General features: G+C 38.5%; 1 protein-coding gene and 1 pseudogene across 10 annotated transcripts in view; one reads left to right on the top strand and one right to left on the bottom strand.

Moving 5' to 3' along the window:
* Window positions 1–25,507, bottom strand: part of Cask (calcium/calmodulin dependent serine protein kinase) — a 376,056-nt gene that overhangs the window by 88,661 nt on the left and 261,888 nt on the right. For all 10 annotated transcript variants that reach the window (XM_055599508.1, XM_055599513.1, XM_055599507.1 and 7 more), the window contains exons 7-10: window positions 22,404–22,579; window positions 18,365–18,487; window positions 12,130–12,213; window positions 2,630–2,729 (exon numbers count right to left, since the gene is read on the bottom strand). In XM_055599508.1, the coding sequence (XP_055455483.1) occupies window positions 2,630–2,729; window positions 12,130–12,213; window positions 18,365–18,487; window positions 22,404–22,579 (483 nt within the window). The remainder of the gene's footprint in view (window positions 1–2,629; window positions 2,730–12,129; window positions 12,214–18,364; window positions 18,488–22,403; window positions 22,580–25,507) is intronic.
* LOC129670907 (60S ribosomal protein L21-like) lies at window positions 399–933 on the top strand (annotated as a pseudogene).

The following is a 25,507-nucleotide window of genomic DNA, read 5'->3' as shown; positions in this document are numbered from 1 at the left end:
AAAAGAAATAAAAAAAAGAAAAGAAGAAAAAAAGAAATAAAAAAACCCCTGCTGAAATAGGAAACACAGTTCCGTCATTTTACATATGGTGTAAGCACATACACCATAAGTAAGGGATTTGGAGTCGATGTGCATGCATATGCATGAGTAGAGGGTAGAAGCACAAGCACTGAAGACATTTCCAGACCCTTCAGGGAGAAAAGCACTCTTCTATTACCGACTGTGGGGCATACAACTCATGTTGTAAGAAGGAATCTGAGTCAGGATTCTAATGTTCATACTCCAATATTAAAGAACGCAGCTTAAGAATAGAAAAATCAAATCAGGGGGACAAATTCCATCACATAAAGATTTTATCTCCTTTCTGCCGGGCAACCATCTTGAACTAACTTGCCAAGATGACGAACACAAAGAGAAGGTGGAGGGACACTTGTTATATGTTCTCCATGCCTTTTAGGAAATAAGGAGTTGTTCCTTTGGCCACATATACGTGAATCTACAAAAAGTGTGATACTGCAGACATCAGAGGAATGGGCACTGTTCAGAAAAGAATGCTCCCTAAGTGTTACCACAGCAAAACCAGAAGAGTCCCCAATGTCACCCAGCATGCTGTGAGCACCACTGTGAACAAGCAGGTTAAGGGCAAGATCCTTACCAGGAGAATTCAACGTGCACATTGAGCACATCAAGCACTCTAAGAGCGGGGACAGCTTCCTGAAGTGTGTGAAGGAGGATGACTAGAAGAAGAAGGAGGAGGCCAAAGAGAAGGGCACCTGGGCTGAATTCAAGCACCAGCCTGCGACCTCCAGAGAAGCACACTTTGTGAGGACCAATGGGAAGGAGCCGGAGCTCCTGGAGCCCATGAGCTCCTGGAGTCCACTCCATACACGTTCATGGCCTGACGTCCAAAAAAATAAAGAACTTGAACTGTGAAAAAAAAAATTGTCTCTAACAGAAGTAAATATGAGGCCAGAGGACAGACTCAGGAGTCAAGTGAATAAAGAAGAGGGAACCTATGCCTGACACTGCCTAGATGGCTAAAATCTGGAAACTGGATCACTCAGAGACCTAGGGAAGAACCAAACATGTCTGACAAAACAAAAACAAAACAAAACTAATCAATCAACAACAACAACAACAACAACAAAAACAATGAAATGATTCCTAATGATATTCATAGATTGGTGCCTAGCCTAATCATCATCCAAGAGGCTTCCTCCAGCAGCTGGTGGGAACAGATACAGAGCCTCACAGCCAAACATTAGATAGAGCTAGAGGAGACCCGCAGAAGAAGAGGAGGAGGAATTGCAGGAGCCAGAGGAGTTGAGAACATCAGGAAAATCTGGCCCACAGAATCAACTAAGTAGGGCTTGCAGGGTCTCACAGAGACTGAAGTGGCAATCATGTAGCCTGCATAGGCCAGTGCTTGGTCCTTTGCATATACACTGTGTTTGTTTAGCTTGTGTTTATTTTTTTAATTTATTTTTTTTGTGGGACTCCTAACAGTGGGAGTGTAGAGTGTCTCTGACTCTTTAGCCTGCTCTTGGGACTTTTTTCCTCTTACTGGGTTGCTTCATCCACCCTTGATATGAAGGTTTATGCCTTATAGCTTATTACATGCCTTATGTCTTATTACATCTTGTTATGCCATGTTTGGTTGAAATCCCTAGGAGGCTTATTCTTTTCTGAAGGGAAATGGAGGAACAGTATATCTGGGGAAGAGAGGAGGTGGTGGGGCAGGGGAACTGGGAGTAATGGAGGTAGGGAAGCTGTGGTTGGGATGTACTGTATGAGAGAAAAATAAAGAGAAGACAAAGAAAAAGAAGAAAGAAGAAGACAAAGAAGAAGAAGAAAGAAGAAAGAAGAAAGAAGAAGGAGAAGGAGAAGGAGAAGGAGAAGAAGAAGAAGAAGAAGAAGAAGAAGAAGAAGAAGAAGAAGAAGAAGAAGAAGAAGAAGAAGAAGAAGAAGAAACCCTTCTAACCACTCTGCCTCTAAATTGATCTTTTGGATTTTTAGTGAATGGTCCTTGGGAATACTTCACTGGTCAGATGTAAATGTGAGCACTTACATCTGATTGTATGAGCACTGGCAGTTTTTTTTTTTAAAGGAGTACTTATGTATCATTCATCAAAACAGGTAACTCTTTTAAGGCTTCTTCTTGGAATACTTGTACACATGAGTTAAAGACTTTATGAAGAAAGAAACTTGGTGACTGTAAGACAGCTTTTACATGGAAAGACTTCATTTCAAGCAGTGCTGTCTTAAAGTCTCTTTCCATGTGGTTGACATGGGAAAATCTTACATTAGAAAGTTTTACAGTAGGAGAAGATGGTCATCAAGATCCAGCGAGTCTAAATATGACATTGGAGTGGATGAAATGGAGTATAGAGTTTGGAGTGTAGTTTGGAGGAAGTATTGAGGTAAAAAAGAAACTGGTATAATATTGGTTTGGGAGCATTCAGAGGGGACAGGTTTGTATTCAAATAAAGAGGAACCAGACACGTGTAGGTAGGACTTAGTGGGTGGCAAACTTCCTTCCAATCTTTTGGAGGACTTGACTAAATTCCCACAAAGATTATTCAGAATGGATGAGAAAAGATAGAGGTGAATGAGTAAATTACTCAATTACCTGAGGAGGTAGGGTCTTCGGAGAAATCTGGCAACTCTTCAGGAGGGTCCCCGTAGAAGGAGTTGAATTTGTGACTTGACACAGCGGCTAGTACTGCACCCTAACACACACACACACACACAAAAAAAAAAGATGAAAAAGTATACAATTAAAACAAACACACAAACATAAAGCATTACCTAAATGGTTATTCAGCTTAAGGATCATTCAGAAAGTAAAATTTGTAAGAGATGTTGTCTAGAAGAGAAGGGGCTCTCAAAACAATTTTTGGAATACTGTATTTCCACATGCAGAATGAAGTGTATGAACTAATTACATCTTGGACCTGCACAGGTACCACATGGTACAAGACACTATCATCATAAAACGATGCTGTAGAAGGATGTTTAACAAAATAGAAAGATGTTTGCAATAGGTTCTATATTTGAAAGGTTTATTTATTTATTATTTATATGCTATTCTGTGTGTGTATATAAAGCAAGCCAGAAGAGGACACCAGATCTCATTATAGATGGTTATGAGCCACCATGTGGTTGCTGGGAATTGAACTTAGGACTTTTGGAAGGTCAGTGCTTTTAACCTCTGAGCCATCTCTCCAGCCCAATAGGTTATATTTTAAAATAGTGTGCAGTCTGCTTGCTTCTTTCGAAAAATAGTTAATAATTATAAAACAGTAAACATATATCAATGTTAACAATACTGAGTAGTTAATAACGCTGAGTAGTAGGATTATGAGTTTTTCAGTTTTCAATCTTTTCCCTTTCTTCTTTTTGTAACAATGAGTGTGTGGCTCTTGCACATTAATTCTCAGTCAGGCCGCACATCAGAACCAACTACAGGTAATTTGTTTTTGATTTTTGAGACTGGATATCATGTAGCACAGGCTGGCCTTGAACTTGCTATGTAGTTGGGGCTGCCCCAAACTCTTGATCCTACTGTCTTTACCTCCTCCCAAGTGCTGGTATTATAGGCATGGAACACCACACCTGGTTACACGTGGATCGTAGGATCGAACCATTGTAGAGAAGCACTCCTGTACAGAGTGCCTAGCGTCTTTTAGGACTGCTGTGTGGGACAGCAACATGAGTTACCGTTTTAGTAATAGGAAAACTTGTAAGCTGCTACGCTTGCTCTCTAGCTCCATCCTGTTCGAGCTACACAACTGAGTAGAACATTAAAGCTCTTCAGGCTTACTTGTTCTTGCATGTCTACCTGCTCATGTTTATGTGAATGTGTAAATGTGTTCATGTGAAGGCCAGAGGTCAACCCTAGGTATCATTCTTCAGGAGCCAGCCACTTGTTTTCTGAGACAGTCTCTCACTGGGAACAGGGACTGGCTGACAAAACTATCCTTTGTGTCAGTGGCCTCAGTGCTGGGACTGTGTGTTCTCTCTTGTCTTAGAGGCCTCAGTGCTGGAATTGTGTGTTCTTATGTGGGTGCTAGAGATGGAACTCAGTTCTCATGCTTGTGCAGGAAGCACTTTTCTGACTGAGCTATCTGTCTCCCAAAGGTTTTCTTTTCTGTAAATTGAGAATAGAAAGGGGAAGGTACATTACTTTACTATATAAAATCACCCAAAGTCTTAGTGTACACAAAAGTGCTTTGAAAACTGTTGCACATTCTGGAAGTATAAATCATTACTAAGCCTAGTAAAATAGAGGCAGAACATGAGTGCACTTGTTGGTAAATACATGAAAATGTTAGTAGCAATGCATTTCCGTAAGGTCTACTTTTTTGGGGGACAATGTTAAGTTTCTTTCTCTACATTTTAATTGAAAAATAGACTATAGATGGCATGCGTGGTAGTGCTCGCTTGTAATCCCAGCACTTAGGGAGGCAGAGCCAGGCAGATCTCTGTGAGTTTGAGGCCAGCGTGTTCTACAAAGCAAGTCCAGGATAGCCAAGGCTACACAGAGAAACTCTGTCGAAAGAAAGAGAGAGAGAGAGAGAGGAAAGAAAGAGAAAGAAAGAGAGAAAAAAGAAAGAAAGGAAGGAAAAAAAGAAAGAAAATAGGAAACGAATGACAGATGCTAGGCATGATGTTACATGCCTGTAACTGAGGCAGGAAGGTTGGGAGTTCCAGTCTAGCATGGGCTATGTAGTAAAAAGACCATGAGTCAAAATAGCAGAGCAGCAGTAAGAACAACAATAACAATGACCGCCATTACCACCACTACTATAAAAAAGACAAAAAAAGTGAGACACAAAATAAAACACAAGTGATTTTGATACTGCCATTTGAGGCAAATGCCTAAATTTCCTGTAATGCAGGGTTAAAACAGGGAAGTGTTTTTTTTTTTTTTTCGGAATTATATCAATCACATAGGAAAGATAGTGATTGTTGAGTCTTCTTTCTACAGAAGAATCTTATTTCACTTTGCATAATATACATGCTCCCTAAAAAAACTGGGTGGAATGGAATTCTTATGTATCAAATCATATTTCCCACACACCCTAACCAGAATTTTAGAGATGTTTTGTTTATTTAGAGGGGAGTTCAACCGAGTTTCTTGGTATGTTAGTGTTAGGTTTTTAAGGCTTTCCCTAGCTACTTCTGTAGTTGGAGAGCTATAAACAGATACTTGTACTGGTACTTAAAAGAGCCTGAGACAGGAATTGCTTTGAAATAGTAAGTTCCTAGCAGTTTGGCTTTTTTAGTTTCTCAGTTCAGTGACCATATATGGTTCCACTCCCAAGACAATTATGTGAAACAGGAGAACAATTTCAAAATAGCTCACATAGTCACAGAATTTTTTTTACAGGTTGAGAGTCAATCTCAGTGTTGGGCTATTCTAAAAGATTCATTTCATGGGTGGGAAAACAGGTCCAGACAGGCTTAGCCCCTGTTGTGATTAAAGATGTAATCAAGCCTGGCCACTGACCTCTCTTCCTAATTGTAAGGGTTTCTAGTCTACCAGGAGTTAACAGTTGTTGTTTGTAACTCTGTAAAGGGCCAGACCATAAATATTTTAGGCTTTGAAGGCTACATGGTTTCTCTTGCTACTACTTAATTCTGCTATCAAAGCTCAAAAGCAATAGACAAAATGTAAATGAATATATGGCACTGGATTTCAATAAAACTTTATATTCCCCTAAAAGGTAGTGGGCTGGACTAGACCCTCAGGCCATTGTTTGCCAACTCCCATAACACACTACATCTAGTGAAGAGCCTATTGGGGGCATCAATATAAATGATATCCTATATCAGCAGATGTCCAATTTTTCTGGTTTATCTAGTTTTGACAAAGAAGCTTTGTCTTTGGATTTACTAGGTATACTTGAGCATGTTTTAAGGATGAAACATAATTTTAAGTTAATAATATTCAAAATCTCTAAAAAACTATGATAAAGTTGCAACTTTCTGCTTTTAAAGTACTAAACCAGCAGTCCTAAACTGCCTTTTCTTATGCGGTTGAGGAATGCTGGAGGGGACTGATCGCCAGGCAGAAAAGCAGGCAAGGTATGCAGTTGCAATTTGCAAAACCAATAAAGGAAAGTTGTGGAGTTGTCAGAAAGCTCTGTCTGCTTGTGTTCTTTTCCTTTTGAAAACTGATTTCTTCTTTGACCATTTCTATATGTATTTGATATATTTTGGTCATACCCATCCCCCCCCCACATCCTTTCACTAAGTCCCCATTCTGCTTTCATGTCTTTCTGCTTTGTGTCTCTTTTTACTTCGTGACTTCTCTGGGCTTAACCAGAACTGCCTGCATGGATTTGCCTGTGGAGCTATCCACTGGCACCTGGGTAACTCACCAAGCGACTACACTAGGACTTCTCCCCTAGCAGCCCTGGACTGCCATGAACTTCTTTGAGTGGAGTCGGGTCCCATGAGCCCCTCTCCCACCTAGGACTGTTATGGGCACTGTCTTGTGCAGACTCCATGGAGGAAATCACAGTTACTGAGAGTTCATGTGTGCCTCCTTTAGAGGAAGTTCTTGCTTGCTTTCTATATGAAGGACAATTAGTGGTTTTATCCTCTTAATCAAACTGCTTGGTTTCAAATCACTGTTGCCCTTGTTTTAGATGGGGGTTTTTGAAACAGTGTGGCTAGCTTTCCCAGGCTGGCTCTGCACTTGAAACCATCTTGCCTCAGCTTCCTCAGTGCTGGGATTACAGGTGTGGGATTATGGCTCCACACTTGGCTCAAACTACATTTCCTAAATTGACTGTAGTCAGTTCACTCAAATGTAGACTATTGCTTTTATTTAGATAACTTTTTTTCCTTTAAAGGCCAAACCTTATAATTATGTCCTATTATATTTCAGTTTAATAGAAGCTATTTCCAACAAAAACATGTTAAAATGAAAATTGTTGTAATAGACAGATAATGTCTACTTATAAAAAAAATCAGTAGCGAGAGTGAAGAGGATCAAAATATTTTATGCCAAAATGTGCCACGTTGATTAAAGGATCTTTTTTAAACTTAGGAAACATTTTAAAACTGTTTGAGAATTTCATCCATGCATATATAATGGTTCTTGCTTTATTATAGAGAAATGTGCTTTCTGGGGGTCAAAAAAGTGCCTGAAGTAAAGGGGATAACTTTTGGAAGAGATACCCTGCTGAGTGTGTTGCTAGACTGACAAGTTCACATACCAACAGACACCCCGTTGTTCATAACCCCTTTAGTAGCTGGTGCCTGGGTAAAAAGGCAGTGTACCCTTCTCATGATGCTTAATTTCCTCTGTCAACTTGGCTGCACTTGGAATCACCAAAGATAGCACCCCTCGGTAAGTCTATGAGAGTGTTCTAGAGAGGATTACCTGCAGAGAGAAGAACCACCCTAATTGTGGGCAGCACCATTCTTTGGGCTGGAGACCAAGGCTGACTAAAGACAAAGAGCTGAGCAGCAGCATTTGTTTCTTTTGGCTTCCTGACTGGACACAACATGACTAGTTTTCTTATACTCTTGCTGTCATGTCCTTATACACTTGAACCATAGGCCGAAGTGAACCCTTCCTTTCTTAAATTGTTTTTGTCAGGTATTTTTACTGCAGCAATGAGAAAGTAACTAATGTCTCACTTAAGGAGCCTGCACCTCAGGGCACGTAGCTTAGATAGCATAGTCTTCTTTTACTTAGGTTCCTAATTTATCCCAGCAATATTAATTTACACATCTTGTATTTCTTTTGTTGGATTTATTTCTGAACATTTCATTGTTATGCTGTCGTGAATAGACTTATTTCTTAATTTCCTCTGAAGATTGTTAATTATCCATATATATATATATATGCAGACATATATTATTCACTTTTTTCTGATTCATAATCTATAATTATTATAAACTTATAATTGTTATAAATTTCTAGTGAATTTCTTAGGATTTTCTACAATATGGAGCCATGCCATCTGCAAAAACAATTTTATTTTCTTTCTAAATGGATGCTTTTTCTTTTCTTTTGTTAAAAAATTTATTTAATCATTTTTGATTTATTACAATTTATTCACTTTGTATCCTAGCTGTAGCCTTGTCCCCTTTCAATCCCATCCTCTCTCCCTCATCTCCTCCCATGCTCCTCATCTGACTCTAGCCTATCAGGTCTCATCAGGACTGGCTGTACTATTTTCCTCTGTGGCCTGGTAAGGCTGCTCTCCTCTCATCGGGAGGTGATCAAAGAGCTAGTCACTGAGTTTATATCAGGGACAGTCCCTGTTCCCATTTCTATGGAACCCACTTGGAGACTGAGTTGCCTTGGGCTACATCTGTGCAGGGGTTCTAGGTTACCTCCATGCATGGTCCTTGGTTGGACTATCAGTTTCAGAAAAGATGCATAGCCAAACTTTGGGCAGAATGCAGGGAATCTTATGAAAGAAGAGAGAGATGAAGGATCTGGAGGAGACAGGAGCTCCACAAGGAGAACAACAAACCAAAAAATCTGGGACTTATCTTTTCTTATCTGAATATATTACAACCCAAGAATTTCTATTTCTCATAAGCTCCAGGCAATGCTAATCTGCTGGTTCAAGAGCCTCACATGAGTAGTTTTCCCTTTCCTCAATTCCAGTTACTTACAATCAATCTTGGTATAAAAATCTTATAGGAGAAATTCCAGAAATCAATAATTTATATGTTCTGAATGGCCTTTATAATAACATATTTGCTATAATTATCACATTTGATTGACTGTGAATTATTGTTAATCTTACTGTGTCTAATTTATTTGTTACACTTTATCAGAAGCATGTTTATATATAAAAACAGCAGAATATATGATATTCAAGACAAAGAAAGATTTCAGGCACCTACAAGGGTTACATGGCTATACTACTTGAGGAAAATAGAGGCAAGGGTGTAAGTAGAATTATATAAGAACTTCTTGTAGAAAATATAAGGGAAAAAGATAATAAATAGTAAGAAAATTCTAAGCATAATTACTTTGAAGAAATATAAGAATAGAGATTGTTCAGTAAATATTTTCAGTGTTTTATGCATTCTTAAAAGTTCCTAGGGGTTGGCAGAGATTGTTCAGTGGGTAAAGGCGCCTGCCTTCAAGCCTGACTATCTGAGTTCAATTCCTGGGTCCCACATAGTGAAGGAGAAAAGTGACTGCTACAAGTTGTCCTCCAACCTCCACATGCTGGTATGGCATGTGTGCTTCCTGACCTTTGGGCACACAAAATAAACAAACAAACAAACAAACAAATAAATAAGTAATAGAAGTTTAACAGTTCCTAAAAGCTCTAAAATATTAAAGTGAATGACTAGCATGAGTCTAAAATGGTATACAGTGCTTATTCAGGAATTACAATCATTTATAGATTACTAAATCAAAGGTACTACTACTAAAATAATAATAATTTATTAACAAAAATACAAAGTTAATCATTAAAAAGATCTTTGGAGCATTTACCAAAGCCTGGTATTCTTCTAACTGCTCTAACAGTAACTCATTGAATCCTGCTACTCCTAGGAATTAGCTGCTACCACTGTCATACTTTACAGATAAAGATGATTGAGGCATAGAGACTTTAGGTAATTTGGTCAAGGCTTCAAGTGAGGGAGAGTCAGAACCAGGATTCACCCACCCACCATAACCTGAGCGACTTCTTCCTGCACTGCTGTTCACCTCTTATTTCTTCTATTACCCATAATCAAAATTCAATAATTACCTTTCAGTGAATTTTCTTTTTCAACCACCTCTAAGGTAGTCTTAAGAATTAGGTTCTGCACCACTTGGGGAACTTCAAATCAGTGTCTGGAGTAAAGACGAGTGGACACCTATCTGTTCATTTGTGGAAAGAAGTGGTGGGGTGGTGGGTGTTGGAAACCAGGGAAGCTACCGTCTTTGTTCTAGAAGGTCAGAGGAGAGGTCTAAGGAGGAGAATAAGCTCCCTGGCGTGTGCTAACCTGCTGGCTGACAATTCTCAGGAATTGTAGCCTTGGCTCAAAACAAGCCCATAATGATTACACTGATGTTTCTAATTCTATGTTGCTTGGCGGGTCATGAGACTTTAAATAGCTCTGCAAAGGGAAGTGGGAAATCCATGTGATCCCTGTTTGTTGTGATAGTTTGGCATTGTCCAAATGAATCTTAGTCACCAGTTTGGTTATTTTTGGTACAAGTCTGCTTCTGTGGCACTTAGTGGCGAACATGTCTCCCGTGATGGGATTGCTCAAGCCTGACTGAAATGGCTATTTGGGTAATGGAAGGTTCAACCTCAAATAGAGTAATGTTATGTGAAACTAAAGCAGAGATAAAGATTAAAGAGATTTTTCAGAAGAATTAAGAAAGAAGCATAGACACAGTTTCTTTGGACAGGAAACTAAACTCAAGAGAGCTGACCAAATTTTACTATGAATGGTTAGATTTTTTTTTTCATTTAAAACCTATAACAGTTTAGGCACATGTCAAAGGAAAGATGCCAAGCCTTAATAAACTCCTTTGGTCACTATCTCAATGATGGCATATCATTAACAACTATTTTTGCCAAGGATTTTATAAGGCAGAGAGAGAAGGGTCAGTTTAACCCCTGATAACAAAAGAATTAGAAGAAAAACTTATATAAGAATGCTCATCATTAACAATGATAGGTGAAAAGTTCTCTTGTACAGTGTCATTCCATGTCCAGTAGAATCTTCTACAAGGGTGGGAATGTTTTGTATCTATGCTTTCCAATATGGTGGCTACTAGCCCACTGATCACTTGAAACAGGATAGAACAAATGTGGAACTGGCACTTGGATTTTTACCTTAAGTAACTGAATTTCACATAGCTACATGTGGCTAATGGATACCATTTTGGGCATTTCACCCTTTCATGGTACTGTTATAACCGGAGAGTTTCCCCATATGTTTACATAAAATCTATAGCTGTATACAACCATTAATAACCTTCAAGGGGTACAGATCACTAAACGAATAGTATTATAATTTAGGACATCTGAAAAATACTCAAGATGTTTTGTAATTGATAGGAGTCATCTAATTAGAGACTATTATCCAGTCAGCTACTTACAGAACAGACTTAATATATACAGCACCACAGATCAAACAAGCATTAATCATTTCCTCTGGATCTTTATGGCCAAGTGCTGCTGCCCCAAAGCAGATGAATACTGGGTGCTTTACAGAAAGTTCTGAATTACAATGGCTCCCTGTGAGGGGTCATTATCATTGTGCTTTTTAACTCTTTGAGGCAGAGGACAGGGAGAACAGCAAGAGAACTCTCTAGGAAGAATAAAAACGATGATCTGCAAACCTTTTTTATTGATTATGGTAGTTCAGCTTTTATTTATTGCTATATGATGGTTGTTCAATACTAGACCCAATGCTAACTCAGTTGCAGTTTCCAGAGAACTAAGGTCACATTTAAAAAATTTAAAGTCTTTATTGTCAGTTTAACGTTTTAAAGCACTGTCTCATTATGTAGCCCAAGCTGGCCTGAAACTCATGAACCTCCTGCTTCAGCTTTCTCAGTGGTAAGATTATGGCATGTGTCATGTTATATTTTCTGTCAAAATATTTTATTTGAGAAAACATAGCTTAGATTCAAATGTAACCATATAAATTTTAAAGACAAAAACAAATCTAAAATATGTTGCTTCTAGTTGTTAAATTTTGTTTTGATTCATGCTGAAATGTTAACCTAAATGATTTAAAAAACCCCAAAGTTTACTGAAATGGCAAGAATTTTTAGAAATAATTTATTTGTAGCAAAAATAATGGCCAACAGAAGGACATGTTTATGGGAATTGAAACAAAATAAAAGCATAATTACCAACTACACCTAGCTGGAGAGATGGCTCAGAGGTTAAGAGCACTGGCTGCTCTTCCAAAGGTCCAGAGTTCAATTCCCAGCAACCACGTGGTGGCTCACAACCATTGGTAATGAGATCTGATGCCTCTCCTGGCATGTAGGCACACATGCAGGCAGAAAATGTATAAATAAGTCTTAAAAAAATAGAACTGAATTTCCTCTAGGTGTATACGTGCTTTAAAAAAAAAAAAAACAACCAACTACACCTAATGAGCTTTTGGGTGGTTTTAAAAATTTACCTTTAGTTTTCTCCTTGCGTTGAATTTCCTCAGTTGTTCTACTGTTTCTGGAAGATGAATTTTGTAGGCATAACGGTCCCGCTCCTATAAAAGAAGATTATTATCATACACAAACACTGAAAAAAGTGAAGATGTTGAACGTAAATTATGAAGGTCAGATTCTTTTGTTGTTGTTATTTATAATTTTATTCTTATCTAAGTCATCATTTATTCTATAATTATGTTACATTTATTACATACATATCATTTAATCAATCTTTTTTCAATATGCTAGTGAAGGTCAGATTCTTAAAGGTGAAGTTTAGATTTAATTTTAGGAAATTGGCTATTTTATTCCATATGCTGATACAAGTTCTGAAACAAGGAATATGAACATTAAAATTAATGGCTAAATAATATTTTTAGCAACAATAAAGGAGTAAAGAAATAGCTTATTTAACTTTTAGACATGTAAGTAGGTGGCTAAAGTTATCATAATGGTCGTGAAAGCATGAAGCTATCTTTTTTTTTAAAATTATTTTAGTTAGCATGTAAAAAATAGCTTTCATTATGACATTTTCGCATACATATCACCTCATTGCATTGAGGCTATTTTCAATATGAACTGTCAGGTAAAACAAGCTCTTAAAAATTAAGTCTATACTGATCCAGCATACTGTACTGTCAGCAAGAACTAGACAACAAAAATTATAAGGTCTTCCAACCAGGACAGACTTTTCAAGGGGCATGTAATTAAGCTGCTTCTCCAACGCCGGGTCTGCTTCATGTTCTTGCCCAGAAAGTAATTATTTCCTTTGTAACAGCCCTTATAATTCCAAGAGAGTAATTTTGAACTTTATTTTAGAAGAATGAAACTAGATCCCTATCTTTTACGCTGCACAAAAGTCAACTTCAAATGGATCAAAGACTTAATGTGAGACTTGAAATTCTGAAATGGCTAGAGGGAAAAATAGGGAAAACACTTGAAGAAACAGGCACAGGGAAGGTTTTCCTCAGGAGGGCTCTGATCACTTAAGAGATGAAGTCAACAATCAACAAACGGGACCTCATGGTATTAAAAAGGCTTCTTACAACAAAAGGAAACTGTCAATTGACTGAAAAGGCAGCCTATAAAGAAAAAAAATATATCTTTGCTAGCCAGACATCTAACAGAGAAGTAATATCTGTAATGTATAAATGACTAACAAGAACTATGAAACAAGAACCAAGAACTAAGCTCAACAAATGGGCTATTTAAATGAACACACAGATCACCAAAGATGAAATGAATATGGACAATAAACATTAGGAAATAAAGTTCAACCTCACTAGCTATTTGCGTAATACAAATCAGAACTAACCAGACTGAAAATCATTAAACAAAGAATTAAAAAATGTTGGGGTACTATTTATCGAGAGAGTGGTTGAAACAGAGGAAGTACCCACCACAAAGGTCCAAGGAATGAGAATGTGCGGAAAATTCTGATAGAGAGCAAGCAGATTCATCCACGTAGAGAGAATGCACTGACAAGATAGTGGACAGATGGGAGCAATGATGAGGACGGGGCAGGTTGGGCTTACTTTATTATGAGAGGATGGGGATATTATAGAGGTGCTTACTGCCAAGCCTCATGACTTGAGTTTGATCCTCAGAAAATACGAAGAAGAGAACCAACTCTACAAGCTACCCTCTCACCTGTCTGCACAACGTGTGCCGTGGTAAATAAACAAATACCACCAAGTGAATGTAAATGTAAAAAAAAAAATCATCTTATGAACATTCACATACAAGTAAGTCTTTGCATGACTATACATTTAATTCTCCAAGGAACAAACAGAATGTCTGGGCCATGTGAATGAACCATGTTTAAGTTTTTAAGAGGTGATCAAACTGTTTTACAAATTGGATGTATCTTTTCACATTCACAATAACCGCATGAGTCAGAGTTGTTCTACATCTTTGTCAATACTAGGTATGGTTAGTCATTTATTAATTCTCCTTTTATATTTATTTAAAGTGATTTTGCCTGAATGTATGTATGTATGTCATGTGTATACAGTGGCTATGGAAGCCAGAAAATGGTGTCAGATTCTTTGGAACTGGAGTTACAAATCATTGTGAATTGCCATGTGGGTGTAGGGAATTTAACCTGAGCCCTTTGGAAGATCAGCCAGTGCTTCTAACTGCTCAGCTATCTGTCACCAGCCCCAGTAATTTTTATTTTAGCCATTCTAACACAATTGTAGAAGTAGTGTCACTATGGCATTATTTGGACTTCCTTAATGACTACTAATGCTGAGCAGCTTTGCCGGCGCTTATTAATCACCTGTGCATCTTTGTAAAAAATGTCTGCTCAAGTTATTTTCACATTTTAGATTACATTTTATGTTTCCTTACGAGGTTTGGAGAATTCTTTACTTTCTCTAGATTGTCCTTTATACATCATTTGGAAGGATTTATTCTCAGGTTGCACTTTGTTTTTCATTCTCTTAGTAGTGTTTCTCAAATAATACAGGGTTTTAGTTTGACATGCATTTTACAGGTAGAACATGATGTTCTGACAGACTAAACATGCATAGTGAGAGGAAGAAGATATCACGATTTAGCACAATTTTGGGTCTGGGTGAATGGGTACGAGTCTTCCAGCTGTAGTAGGACGACGACTAGGGCAAGCAGCTTGAAAGATACATGTCTTGTTTGGATACGTGGCAGCAAATAGGGTTTACAGATGATTTTGAAAATACTTTCTACCTATAGCATAAAGACCTCCCTCAAAGTGTTAGGTATTGACAATAAGGAAATAAGTTGAGACGTGAAGTACTAAAGTACTGTCTAGAGGCAAGTGATGAGACAGAGCAGGCATATTTCATCACATGCTTCTGCTGATTAAAGACCTTGGCTAGGCTCCTTGATGTAATGGCTGGAAAAGGAAAGCTGGAGAAAGGAAGGGAGGCATTTTAGGGATCCCAGGGCTGGAGGAGAAATCCTAGGCTGATACTGCTGCTATTTTATTTATCCCATTTTACTTTATTTTATTTTTGATTCCTAATATACCCTAGGCTAGGTGAAAGGTGGCTGGCTGAAAAGTCAAGGGACAAAAAAAAAAAAAAAAAAAAACAGTGAAAAAAATGAGCCCCCAAGAAGAGCCCACGGAGAAGAGGCTATCTGTGCAGGACAGAGCCTTGTCTCTTTACTCTCTATTAGCACCATATGAAAGTCTATTTACAGTCAGACTCTGTCTTCCTTTTAGTCTAGAAAGCTTACTACAGCTGTGACTCTGTGTGTACTCAATCTTACTTTTGTTAGGATGAATATTCATAGCAAGTTATCAGGTAGATAAGTCAACAACTATAAGACATTCACGTATTACTTGATTTAATACTCAGATTCTTTTTCAACATGGAATAAATAAGCAAGCCCTACTTTTGTAACCAAAAAAAAAATCTTTTTGCTATTATTTTTGACTCAAATGATACTTCTGACTTTGGACACTCTTTATCACAAGAATTTTCATTATTCAATTTCTTTACTTTGTAGTTACTGAGGGTGTTTTCATTAAGCCCTGGCTTATATTTTAGCCATTCTAAATAAACATAACTTTCATCCACTGTAATGAGACACATATACACAGGAACAGGGGCTAAATGTAACCTAAAGCTGCTCCTTCCAGCTACATAAGCTCCTCACTAACTTCATCATCTCCAGATGACACATAAGCAATGCAGATAAACAGTAGTTCACATACAGTGACTCTGAGTTTACCTTTCCAGACTTTTCCTTTTATGTTACTGACATTTTAAAATATTTTGGTTCCAGAAATCTATTCTGTATGAAGTTCAGACTAAGGGTGAGAACTATAATCATTGGTAGAGATAAGAATTTCCAGAAAGAAATGTTATTATGTAAGATAATAAAAGCCACGGTAACTGTCTAATGCTAAGACATTTTATACAGGATCTTAAAAATAATTTAAACAGCTGCTACTGTCCTTATTTGGCATTTAAAGTAACTTCTAAATGACAAAAGATCCTTATTAGAAAAAACTGAGAGAAGTAAAGAAGGAACGGGAATTTTCTAAGATGTTCATTTCATCTCAGGGAGAAAAACACACTAATAGCAAAATAAAGTACTGAAGAATGTATTCTTTGCTGGCGAAATGAGAAGTAGTAGTATTAAAACATTAAAAGGTTGAATGATATTTCAAAAGTAATATTCTCTTTAATGTTACTGGGGACCATACTTGGGGGTTTACACATAGTAGGAAAGTGCTGCAGCACTGAACAGTACCTCCCCAGGCCCAAAAAGTATTACCAAGTAGAATCAAGATTCAGTGAAATGCTTAAATTGCTCCATAAAAGCATTCCATGTTGTTGTCACCAGGATGCAGTGTTAATCAATATTTTTACATCATGGTATAATAGTGACCAGGTAAGAGTATACTGAGAAACTGGTATCTAAATAAGGGTCTGAATATAGTGAGGAAACAAACCACAGAGTGATGTAGAGGAAGAATATTCTAGGGAAACAGTATGATTAATACAGGAGGGCTGAGGCAATGATATGCCTGTGGTCCGAGGCTCAGCAAGAACGCAAGAATGAAGAAAATGAGGCACAGGAAACTAGAAAAGGGTAAAATCAAAAAGGATTCAGAAAACCCAGTTAGCCAGCAAGTTAAGGAAGAATACTTCAGGAGAGAGGCATGGATCCAGGACCCATCACATACAGACACTTAAAGGCAATCAAACTCAGTGAGGCCTCCCAGGTATAGAGTGAAATGGAGAAAGAGATGTGGAGCAAGGATGAAGGCCAGTCAGTGGCAAATCCATGTAATGTGGTAGGTAGGGAAATGGGGGAAAGGTCAGCAAGATGTGAGGAGAAGTAGCCTCACTAGCAGAAGGGAAAAACAGGGCAGGTATCCTGGAAACCAAGGGAAGAAAGTTCCAGGAGATGGATGTCAAATGTTATCAACAGACCAAGAATGTCCTGCTCTGGGATTTGACCACTAGACTCAGCAATGTGAAGGTCAGTAGTGACTAGACATGTGTTTTATTTTTGAGTTTTTGAGATTCTGGGTTGAAGCTCAGGGCCTTGCTCATGCTAAGCAAGTACTCTATTGAGACATACCCATAGCCAATAGAGTTGTTTTCGTGTGCTTCATGGGGATTGAGATCCTGACTAGTATGAGTACAAGAGACAGGGATGGGAGAAATTAGAGCAATGGGTACAGATAATTCTTTTTAGTTTTGCAATTGAGGGAACCAAGGAATGGAGGCAGAAGCTGGAGAAGTTTGTAGGATCAAGAGAAGGAAGATGGCCAGGCAGTGCTGGTGCATATTTTTAATCCCAGCACTTGGGAGGTAGAGGCAGGTGGATCTTTGTGAGTTTGGGGCCAGCCTGGTCTACAGAGAGAGAGAGAGAGAGAGAGAGAGAGAGAGAGAGTTCCAAGACAGCCAGGGACTACACAGAGAAACACTGTCTTGAAAAACCAACCAACCAACCAACCAACCAACCAACCAACCAACAAATAAGGCAGATGTTCATGCATGCATGTGAACGTAAGCAATCAAAACAAATCACAAGTTAGAGCCAAAAGATCCAGGAAACTGATAATGTTGGAAAAAGGAATGTGGCTAGAGCAATGTCATCTAGTTAGTGAAAGGGACATGATATATACATCATAAATGATGGGTCAGGGTAGACTGAACTGAACTCTTGGCTCTAACAGTAACAATTTTTGTAACATGGCAAAATTCTGAACATCTCTGAATATATATTCTTCCTTATGATGCAAGAATTTCCTGGAATTATGGCATAATGTTTTAATGAAACAATACTATTTCCGGATGTCTCAAGATATGATTTTCCTTAATCTAGAAAAATGGGATATAAAAACAACTTTTGTCTTTCCCCTAAAACAATAAATCTACACCTAGTGTCTATTGAAAAACCAATGCAATCCCATGAGTATGCAGTCATACCCAATAAAAAGACAATGTAAGAAAAAAATGTTCCTTTTCATGTGTTCAGCTGTTCCTTTTCGTCTCTGGTACATGTGTTGCCCGACAACAGACTATCTTAATTTGCTTTTGTGCCCATTCCAACAGCTGAATATCATTCATGTCTCAGACAAGGTACAAGACAACAAAAATGATGGACAAAACTGATGAAAAGGCTGAGAAACAAGCAAAGAGTGAAAAGGCTCATTTTCTAGAATGGTGCTTGGCTGTGTGCATGGTGACCTGTGAACGCAGGTACCTTAAGCCATGGGTGATTCAGTGCTTCATAAACAGTGATCCTTTCAGCGGGATCCAGCATCAGCATGCGGCGTACTAGGTCTTTGGCACTTTCAGAGATATGGCTCCACTGCCTTGGATTCATCTGAGGAGGAAACAAGGAAAGATACACAGTTATCTTCAAGAAGTCAACAGTTAACTATCATTTAACATTCTATGACCTATACTATTCCAGTGTAACATTCTCAGAGCAAATAACAGAGATTAGACCCAAGGAAGAGGATGCATTCAATGCTTTGTGATTCTTGTTCTTTATGCTCATATGAGTATTTGTAGCAGCAATTATTCTATTGGAGTTGTTAGATTGTAATATTTTTAATATTTGAAAGGCAGGTACAGCTGGGATACAGAGTTAATAAAATGTAACTATTAATAAAAAAATAAAATAAAATAAAAAAATAGTTTGAAGCCAAAAAAAAAAAAAAAAAAAAAAAGGCAGGACGCCCATGATTCTGGCTTCTAGTTTAGTGTCACTTAAAAAGGCAAGAATATACTGATCCACAAAAGTACCGAAATAAATTTGAAATGAAAAAAATTTAAGAAAGATCCCCTTGTAGAGACAAGTTTCCTTAAACCCAGATGGAGTAGAACTCACTGTGTAGGCCAGGTTGACTTTGAACATCCAATGCTTCTTCCTTAACCACTTGAATGCTGGCATTTGATGTCTGTACCCAGCTAAAGATAGATTTGAAAACTAATGTCTTCAAATGTCAGGATCAGGTGCTAAACGTGGTTGTGCACCACCACAATGTTAGCAACTGAGAAACTACAGCAAGGGAACTGTGGGTTTGAGGTCAACCTAGGCTGGATAAAAATTCCCAAAGAAAGGAAGCCCTAAACAAAACTTAGAGCAACATTTGTTGTGAAGCTATGAAAAAATCATTAATTGAAGCCTGGTGTGGTGGTATACTCCTGTCATCCTAGTACTCAGGGAGACAGAGGCAGCTGGAGCACTGTGAGTTTGAGCGTAGCCTGAGCTACAAAGTGAGTCCAGGACAGCCAAGGCCACACAGAGAAACACTGTCTCAAAAAACCAACCAACCAACCAACCAAAAATTAACTGGATATTTTGACTAGAGTATTCAATATCTAAGAAAAAATATATGATACTCATATCTCTGTAAAATAGCCAATTCTATTTGTATACTGTACTCAGTGAAGTTACTTCTTTCTTTTAGATATGAGACAACTAATTCATGTGCTAAAATTGAGTAAAAGCAAACAAAAAGAATTATGAGTTTTTTCAAAAAGTCTTCTGATAACGGCCTTGGGTTGTTGAGGAAAAAACTGGGAGGCACCTGGGAAAGGGGATATGTCTAAGACCAGAAATGAGAAAAACACTCAAGGAAAGTGCCAGAGCTTGGAGCTGGGAAGGGAAGTGGGAACAGGAGGTAGTAACGAGGGTGGAAGTTGCCTGAGTGAATGACCATATGGGAGCTGCTTAGTGCCAGGAGCTTCATACAGTATGGGGGATTTTGTAACTGTTTGTTTTTCAGTGTTGAAGACAGAACCCTTGTCCTCAACCATGCAAGGCCAAGTGCTCTGCTTAAGGAGCTACATTTCTGGCTCAGTGTGCTCGCCTTAACCAGTAGAGAGCTCTGTCACCTCTTAAAAGAAAGTGACGGCGAGTAAATATAACAAGTCAAAGCCAAAAGAAATCACAGTACTTTGCACCACAGCATTAAGGAATCATTCCAGTTTGGCCGAGGGCTAGCAATAGATGCTGGGCTTTGGCTCAGGTGAGGCTTTGAACTTACAGCACCTCCATGGTAGGAAGAGCTCTTACATTTGGATGGTGTTCTATTTTCCTTTTCTTAGAGGCAAAATGACAAAAGCAGCCACTTTTGTTTGTTGAATCTCATGAGGTAACGGGCATGAGACTGCTTAAATATTGTCATTCTCTTGGAAACTGTGGTCAACTGAAATACGTGGTGGTGACTAATTAGGCAGGGCCTAGATAATTATGCTCCCTTGTTTGTTTTTTTTTTTCCCCAACTTGACACAAACTAGAGTTATCTGGGAAGGGGAAGCTCAATTGAGAAGATGCCTCCATCAGCCCGGCCTATATATAAATCTGTGGGATTTTCTTGATTAATGATTGATGTGGAAGGGGAAGACCACATCTGGTGGTCCGGAGTTGTATAAAGAGGCAGACTTAGTAAGCCACGGGTCATGAGCCCATAAGCAACATTACTCCATGGCCTCTGCTTCACTCCCTGTCTCCAAGTGCCTGTCCTGGCTTCCCCCAGTTATGGACTGTAACCTGTAAGCTAAATAAGCCCTTTCCCCAACAACCTGCTGTTGGTCATGGTGTTTTATCACAGCAGTAGAAACCTAACTAAAGACACCCTTCTTCCCTCTCCTGGGGCTCATGTAACCTTCAAAATCTGACTGATTTTTTTTCCTTGGCAAATGAAAATATCTGAAAGTGGTGGTTAAAAATTTTGAGTAAAGGGTTTGGAATGATAATTCTCTGCTCTTTTTATGAAGCAGTCTAACATTGGAAACACAGTCCTTCCACTGGCAACATTAGATAAAACTGAGTTATCAGAGGCAAAACAACTGGTTTAGAGAGCAGTCATATTTGTTTGAAATGCTAGCATGTATCCAGTTAAACAGTATTCTCTGAAATCCAAAAAGACCAGAAAGGGGAGAGGAATGGCATGTAGGGAAAAGAACAAATATTGCATCTTTTCTCTCATATGCAGAATCTAGATTTAAAACATATACATTGTCATGAGAAGGAAGAGTACTAGAGGGAGGGAGAAGGAGGGACAAGGGTGGGAAACAGAAGAGCAAATATGAGCAAAGGACAATGAAAAATATCTAAGAAACTGTCATAAGGAAACCCACTCTTTTGTATGTTAGCAAAAATTTGATGAGAAAATGGACAAAAGGATCAAGCTAGTTGGTAAATGTGAATGAGGAATAAGTCTAATCACTTTCAAGCAGAAGCAGCTTCTGTGTGAGCTGAATGACACTTAGAAGGTGCCATTGGGCCTTTCTTACAAATGTTCAAGATCAGGATTTTACTGCTTCTTTTGGTAAGTGCCATCAAGGTGTTGAAATGTTTTGGTTTTATTTTTGAGATATTTTAGAATAACCTAAAAGTCTGTGAAATGCAGAACAAGATTGGTAATATATTAACTGTTGAAGCCGAAACCTATCACTATCCTTGTGTGTTTGACCATTTCCATAATAAAGAGGCTGCAATGCATATTGATAAAATCATATCACAGCATGTTAAAAAAAAAAAAAGACAAGGCCCATAAAGTTCACAGAGGTGGCAGAAATGGATCTGTGTTTTAAACTGCTGCTGAAGACCTGGACCTTGTGTAAAGGAAACCATGAAGATAAGCAAGAAGAGAAATTAGCAAAATAAAATGGGAAATAAGCTCTAAGATGCAATGCTGCAAACCTTTGGTACAGAAATCATGGTATGGGTGCTACTTTATCACTTTCTATAATATTGCCATTATTTGCTAGGAATAGGAAATTTTAAAATAACTTAATTTTTAGACATTGCAAGCAGTCCAATTTTTTTTTTTTTTACTAAGGCATATAAGTAAGTATTCAATGCTTTAAAAATAGACAAAAATCAAATACCAGACACTGTTGGAATGAAGCACATTGCCTTGGAAACCAGGAAGTTAGCAACTGAACAAATACAAAGGAAGACTTCTATTATTAGAAAATGCTTATAACTCAAAAAGGCAGGTGGGAGATTTTGTTATATGCTAACTATGCCATCAGCTGCTGGGAAGATTGAGTGAAGTACTCAGTACAGGTATGGGTGCAAATGGAGTGCTGCTATGTCTCAGCTGCTGTCACTGCTGTTATTCTGATTAACCTGGTCCTGATGTCAACACAGATCTTTGCTCTGGTGGGATGTATTTAGGTGGCAGCCAGTTGGTGAGCAAAGACAGACAATAACTTCAAAACGACACCTTTCTCAGGATCATTTAATCTAAATGGAAAATGAAATGGCCATAACCCATTACCTTGTATTTTCCTTTAATAATGCCTTCAAACAATCTTTCCTTGGTTCCATAGAAAGGCAAACAACCGCTGAGCAGGATGAAAAGGATCACACCACAGCCCCAGACATCGACAGGCTTTCCGTAAGGCTCTCTCTTGACCACTTCTGGGGCCATAAAGTGTGGTGTTCCAACGCGTCCTATGTTTAAAACAACAACAACATGGGAATTGGTTTTATGAAATGAGTTTTTATTTTCTAATTGAAATCTGGAAATGAAAAAGCAGTATCAGTCTGAATGAGAAATTTACCAATATTGATGTTCTTTCATCACTTCTTTTCCTCTTAAGAAAGGAATTCATTGGAAGGAAAAAAATAGGTTATTTGAGCACTGGGTCTAGAACAGAACCCTGGTGCTCTTCATGTTATATAATAGGCAATTTTTTCTTGCATCTTGAAGAAATTTAAATGTTTCAGTTTAGAGCAGGGGAAGGAGAAGAGGAAGCTGGCTAGCCTTGTACCTCTTGGGAAGACGTGGAAGATCTGCCATGAGTAGAGGCAGGGGTAGGGAAAGGGCTAAGTGAGCAACAATTTGATGGCAAAAAGATTGCTTTAATTGCCAAGTTCCTATTAGGTTGAGCAAAGCAATTCTCAATGGCTTTTGGAATAGGAATTCTTAGCTTACTCCTAATGTTAACATTTGAAGAGAATGGTAGCAAACAGCATACAGTAAAGCAGAACCAAGACCTCCTTCCTGTGCAATCCTTCATGATTCATCTTCTATAAAGAGTTTTCCCTTTTCCTCTCTCTCCCAAACAAAACAAAACAAAACAAAACAAAACAACCCCCCCCCCAAAAAAAAACAGTTTTCTAGAAGAAATCTAGTACCAGATTTCTTCTGGTATTAGCTGCTTGTACATTATAAACATCTTTAACTGAGTAACCTCAAGGTAGTCTTTTCCTCTGTGGAGGAATAAAAGTCCTAAACTCTCCAGGGAAAGGACTTCAGGGCCAGCCACTTCCAGACAGACTTGGCAGTTGTTCTGCATATTGCAGGCTCAGCCCTGCCCTTCCTTCCTCTGTCTGTTCTTTGTGCCCCCACCCCCACCCCGCCTGTCTCTTCTTATGCTGAATCCAAGATCACTTTTGCTTTGGAGATTTTAAAATACTTTCTCTCACTGTGGCCCAGAGTTTAAAAATAACCTAAGAGACTTTTTGGTCCATCTACAGAGACTACAAGGCTGGGATGGAGGGAGCTAATAGTTACAGATTACAGATGCATCTCTGCTGCAGATCATTCTGGTTTCCCACCCATTTCCCATCTCTGGGTTCTGCAGGGAAAATCCCTTTACTTAAAGTGGACCACAAAAGCCCAGTACTGGCTACAGGGACCTGATGAGTGAAAACTTTTTATTTCTCGATTGTCTGGCTTTGCTTCTTCAAGAAGCATAAAGGAGCTGAAGTGTTGTGGGCTGAACCTCCCATTTCATTGGCAGCCTCCATAAGGCAGGGTTGCAGGATAATAAACATCGTTTTGATGGACAGGACAGGAGCTATCAGGAATAGGGCCAAGAGCTTAAGCTACCATTTACAGTACTGCTACCAGGACCCGTTGGGTACCTGTTGACAAGTTCTTTGACACTTAACTCCTACGACTTCCTACTCAGGTAGAGTGACTCACTGTGGGGGCTCCTTGTGGGGAATAACTGAACCACCAGAGTCAGGCTCAACCATCCTAAAGAGGCTCTCTTCATCTATCTGGACTGAAGGCTGTCCCACTATGGAGAAATTAGCGCTCTTTCTTTGGATATATACTTTGAGTTAAAAAATTTGCTCAGAGCTGACACAGAGTGGTGGCTTTTTAATTTCATCAGTGGAATGTGAAAGACTTCACCTAACTCCTTGTGTTTACTACTAATTTTCTTTTTTTTGTGTGTGTGATCACTTGACTTTTATGGCTTTGATCACAAAACTCTAAGAACAGGAAATCGATTACTTAACCAGACATTCAACTGTTTATGAAATACCTCAGCTATGTACATAAATATTTAAATGCTAATTTCAATGCAATAATGAAATCTTCCCTCAGACTTCATGGAGGATGTTCTTCTGAGTGGCTATGCTTTTAAAACTTTAGGATTTGAATCTTCATACACACCACTTTCACTGTATTCATTTTGTAGGCTTTTTACGGTTTCCTGCCTATTTTTACATAGGATGTTACTCATCATTCAGCCTTTTTGTGGTGACTTAGACTTGTCACTCGGGCTATTTCTTGAACAGATCATACTCTCAGGAGCCTCACAGGTATGTAGTGATGGATCTCTATGCTATCAGATGGCTGCTGTGCATTTTGTCATCAGGCTTTCATTTACTTTCCTCTCCCCATGCTTTCTCCAGTCCTGGCACCTCTTAATTTGTTGCTTATAACCTGCTACTGACTGGAAAATGACTAGCTACCACAGTCTTTCATTTAAACATTTCCAGAGTGCCTGCCAGGCCCTAGACACTATGATAGGTGCGGCAGGGATGAGTGATGGCTCCCCTTTTTCTTACAAATCTCGTCTTTGCTGTTATTACACGTCCTTGATAAAATTTTGTAAGGAAGTAGGCAACCTAGGTAGTTCTGGTTAGATGGAAGAGGAGGGATAGGTCACTGAACTAGGATAAGTTATAATATGCTTGCTTTCAAAAGGCAATAATTGCTAGCTTAGTCTTTAAGAAAACGGCTGAATGTGACAGATAAAATGACAAAAGGCATTCTGAACAGATAGAATAGCAGGTGCAAATTATGAGGGGACACAAATCTATACAATTTTATGAAAACCAGGAGGAAGGCAACCTCCTGTGTATGTATTTAGCTCTCAACGGAGAGGATTATGAATGGGTTTTAAGGGTAAATGGTTTTACTACACTGTAATTATTTTCTAGGTTGTAGTCAGGGTAAATGGATTCTCTAAACAGTTGAGTGTTACATGGGAGAAGTGTAATGGAGTTAAATGGTTTTAGTATGTAGAACATGTAAAAGAGATAAGCCTTTTTATTTGGAAGGGCAGGTAATCAATGATTCCAACCTACAGGAAAATAGCTTTCTTTTCCAAAGCTGATAAATATTAGTAAAATTTCAAA

The sequence above is a fragment of the Psammomys obesus genome, unplaced genomic scaffold (assembly GCF_907164565.1).
Source record: "Psammomys obesus unplaced genomic scaffold, mPsaObe1.curated_primary_1811, whole genome shotgun sequence".
Lineage (NCBI taxonomy): Eukaryota > Metazoa > Chordata > Mammalia > Rodentia > Muridae > Psammomys > Psammomys obesus.
Note: the sequence above shows the minus strand (reverse complement) of the source record. Positions and strands in the feature narration are given on the sequence as shown.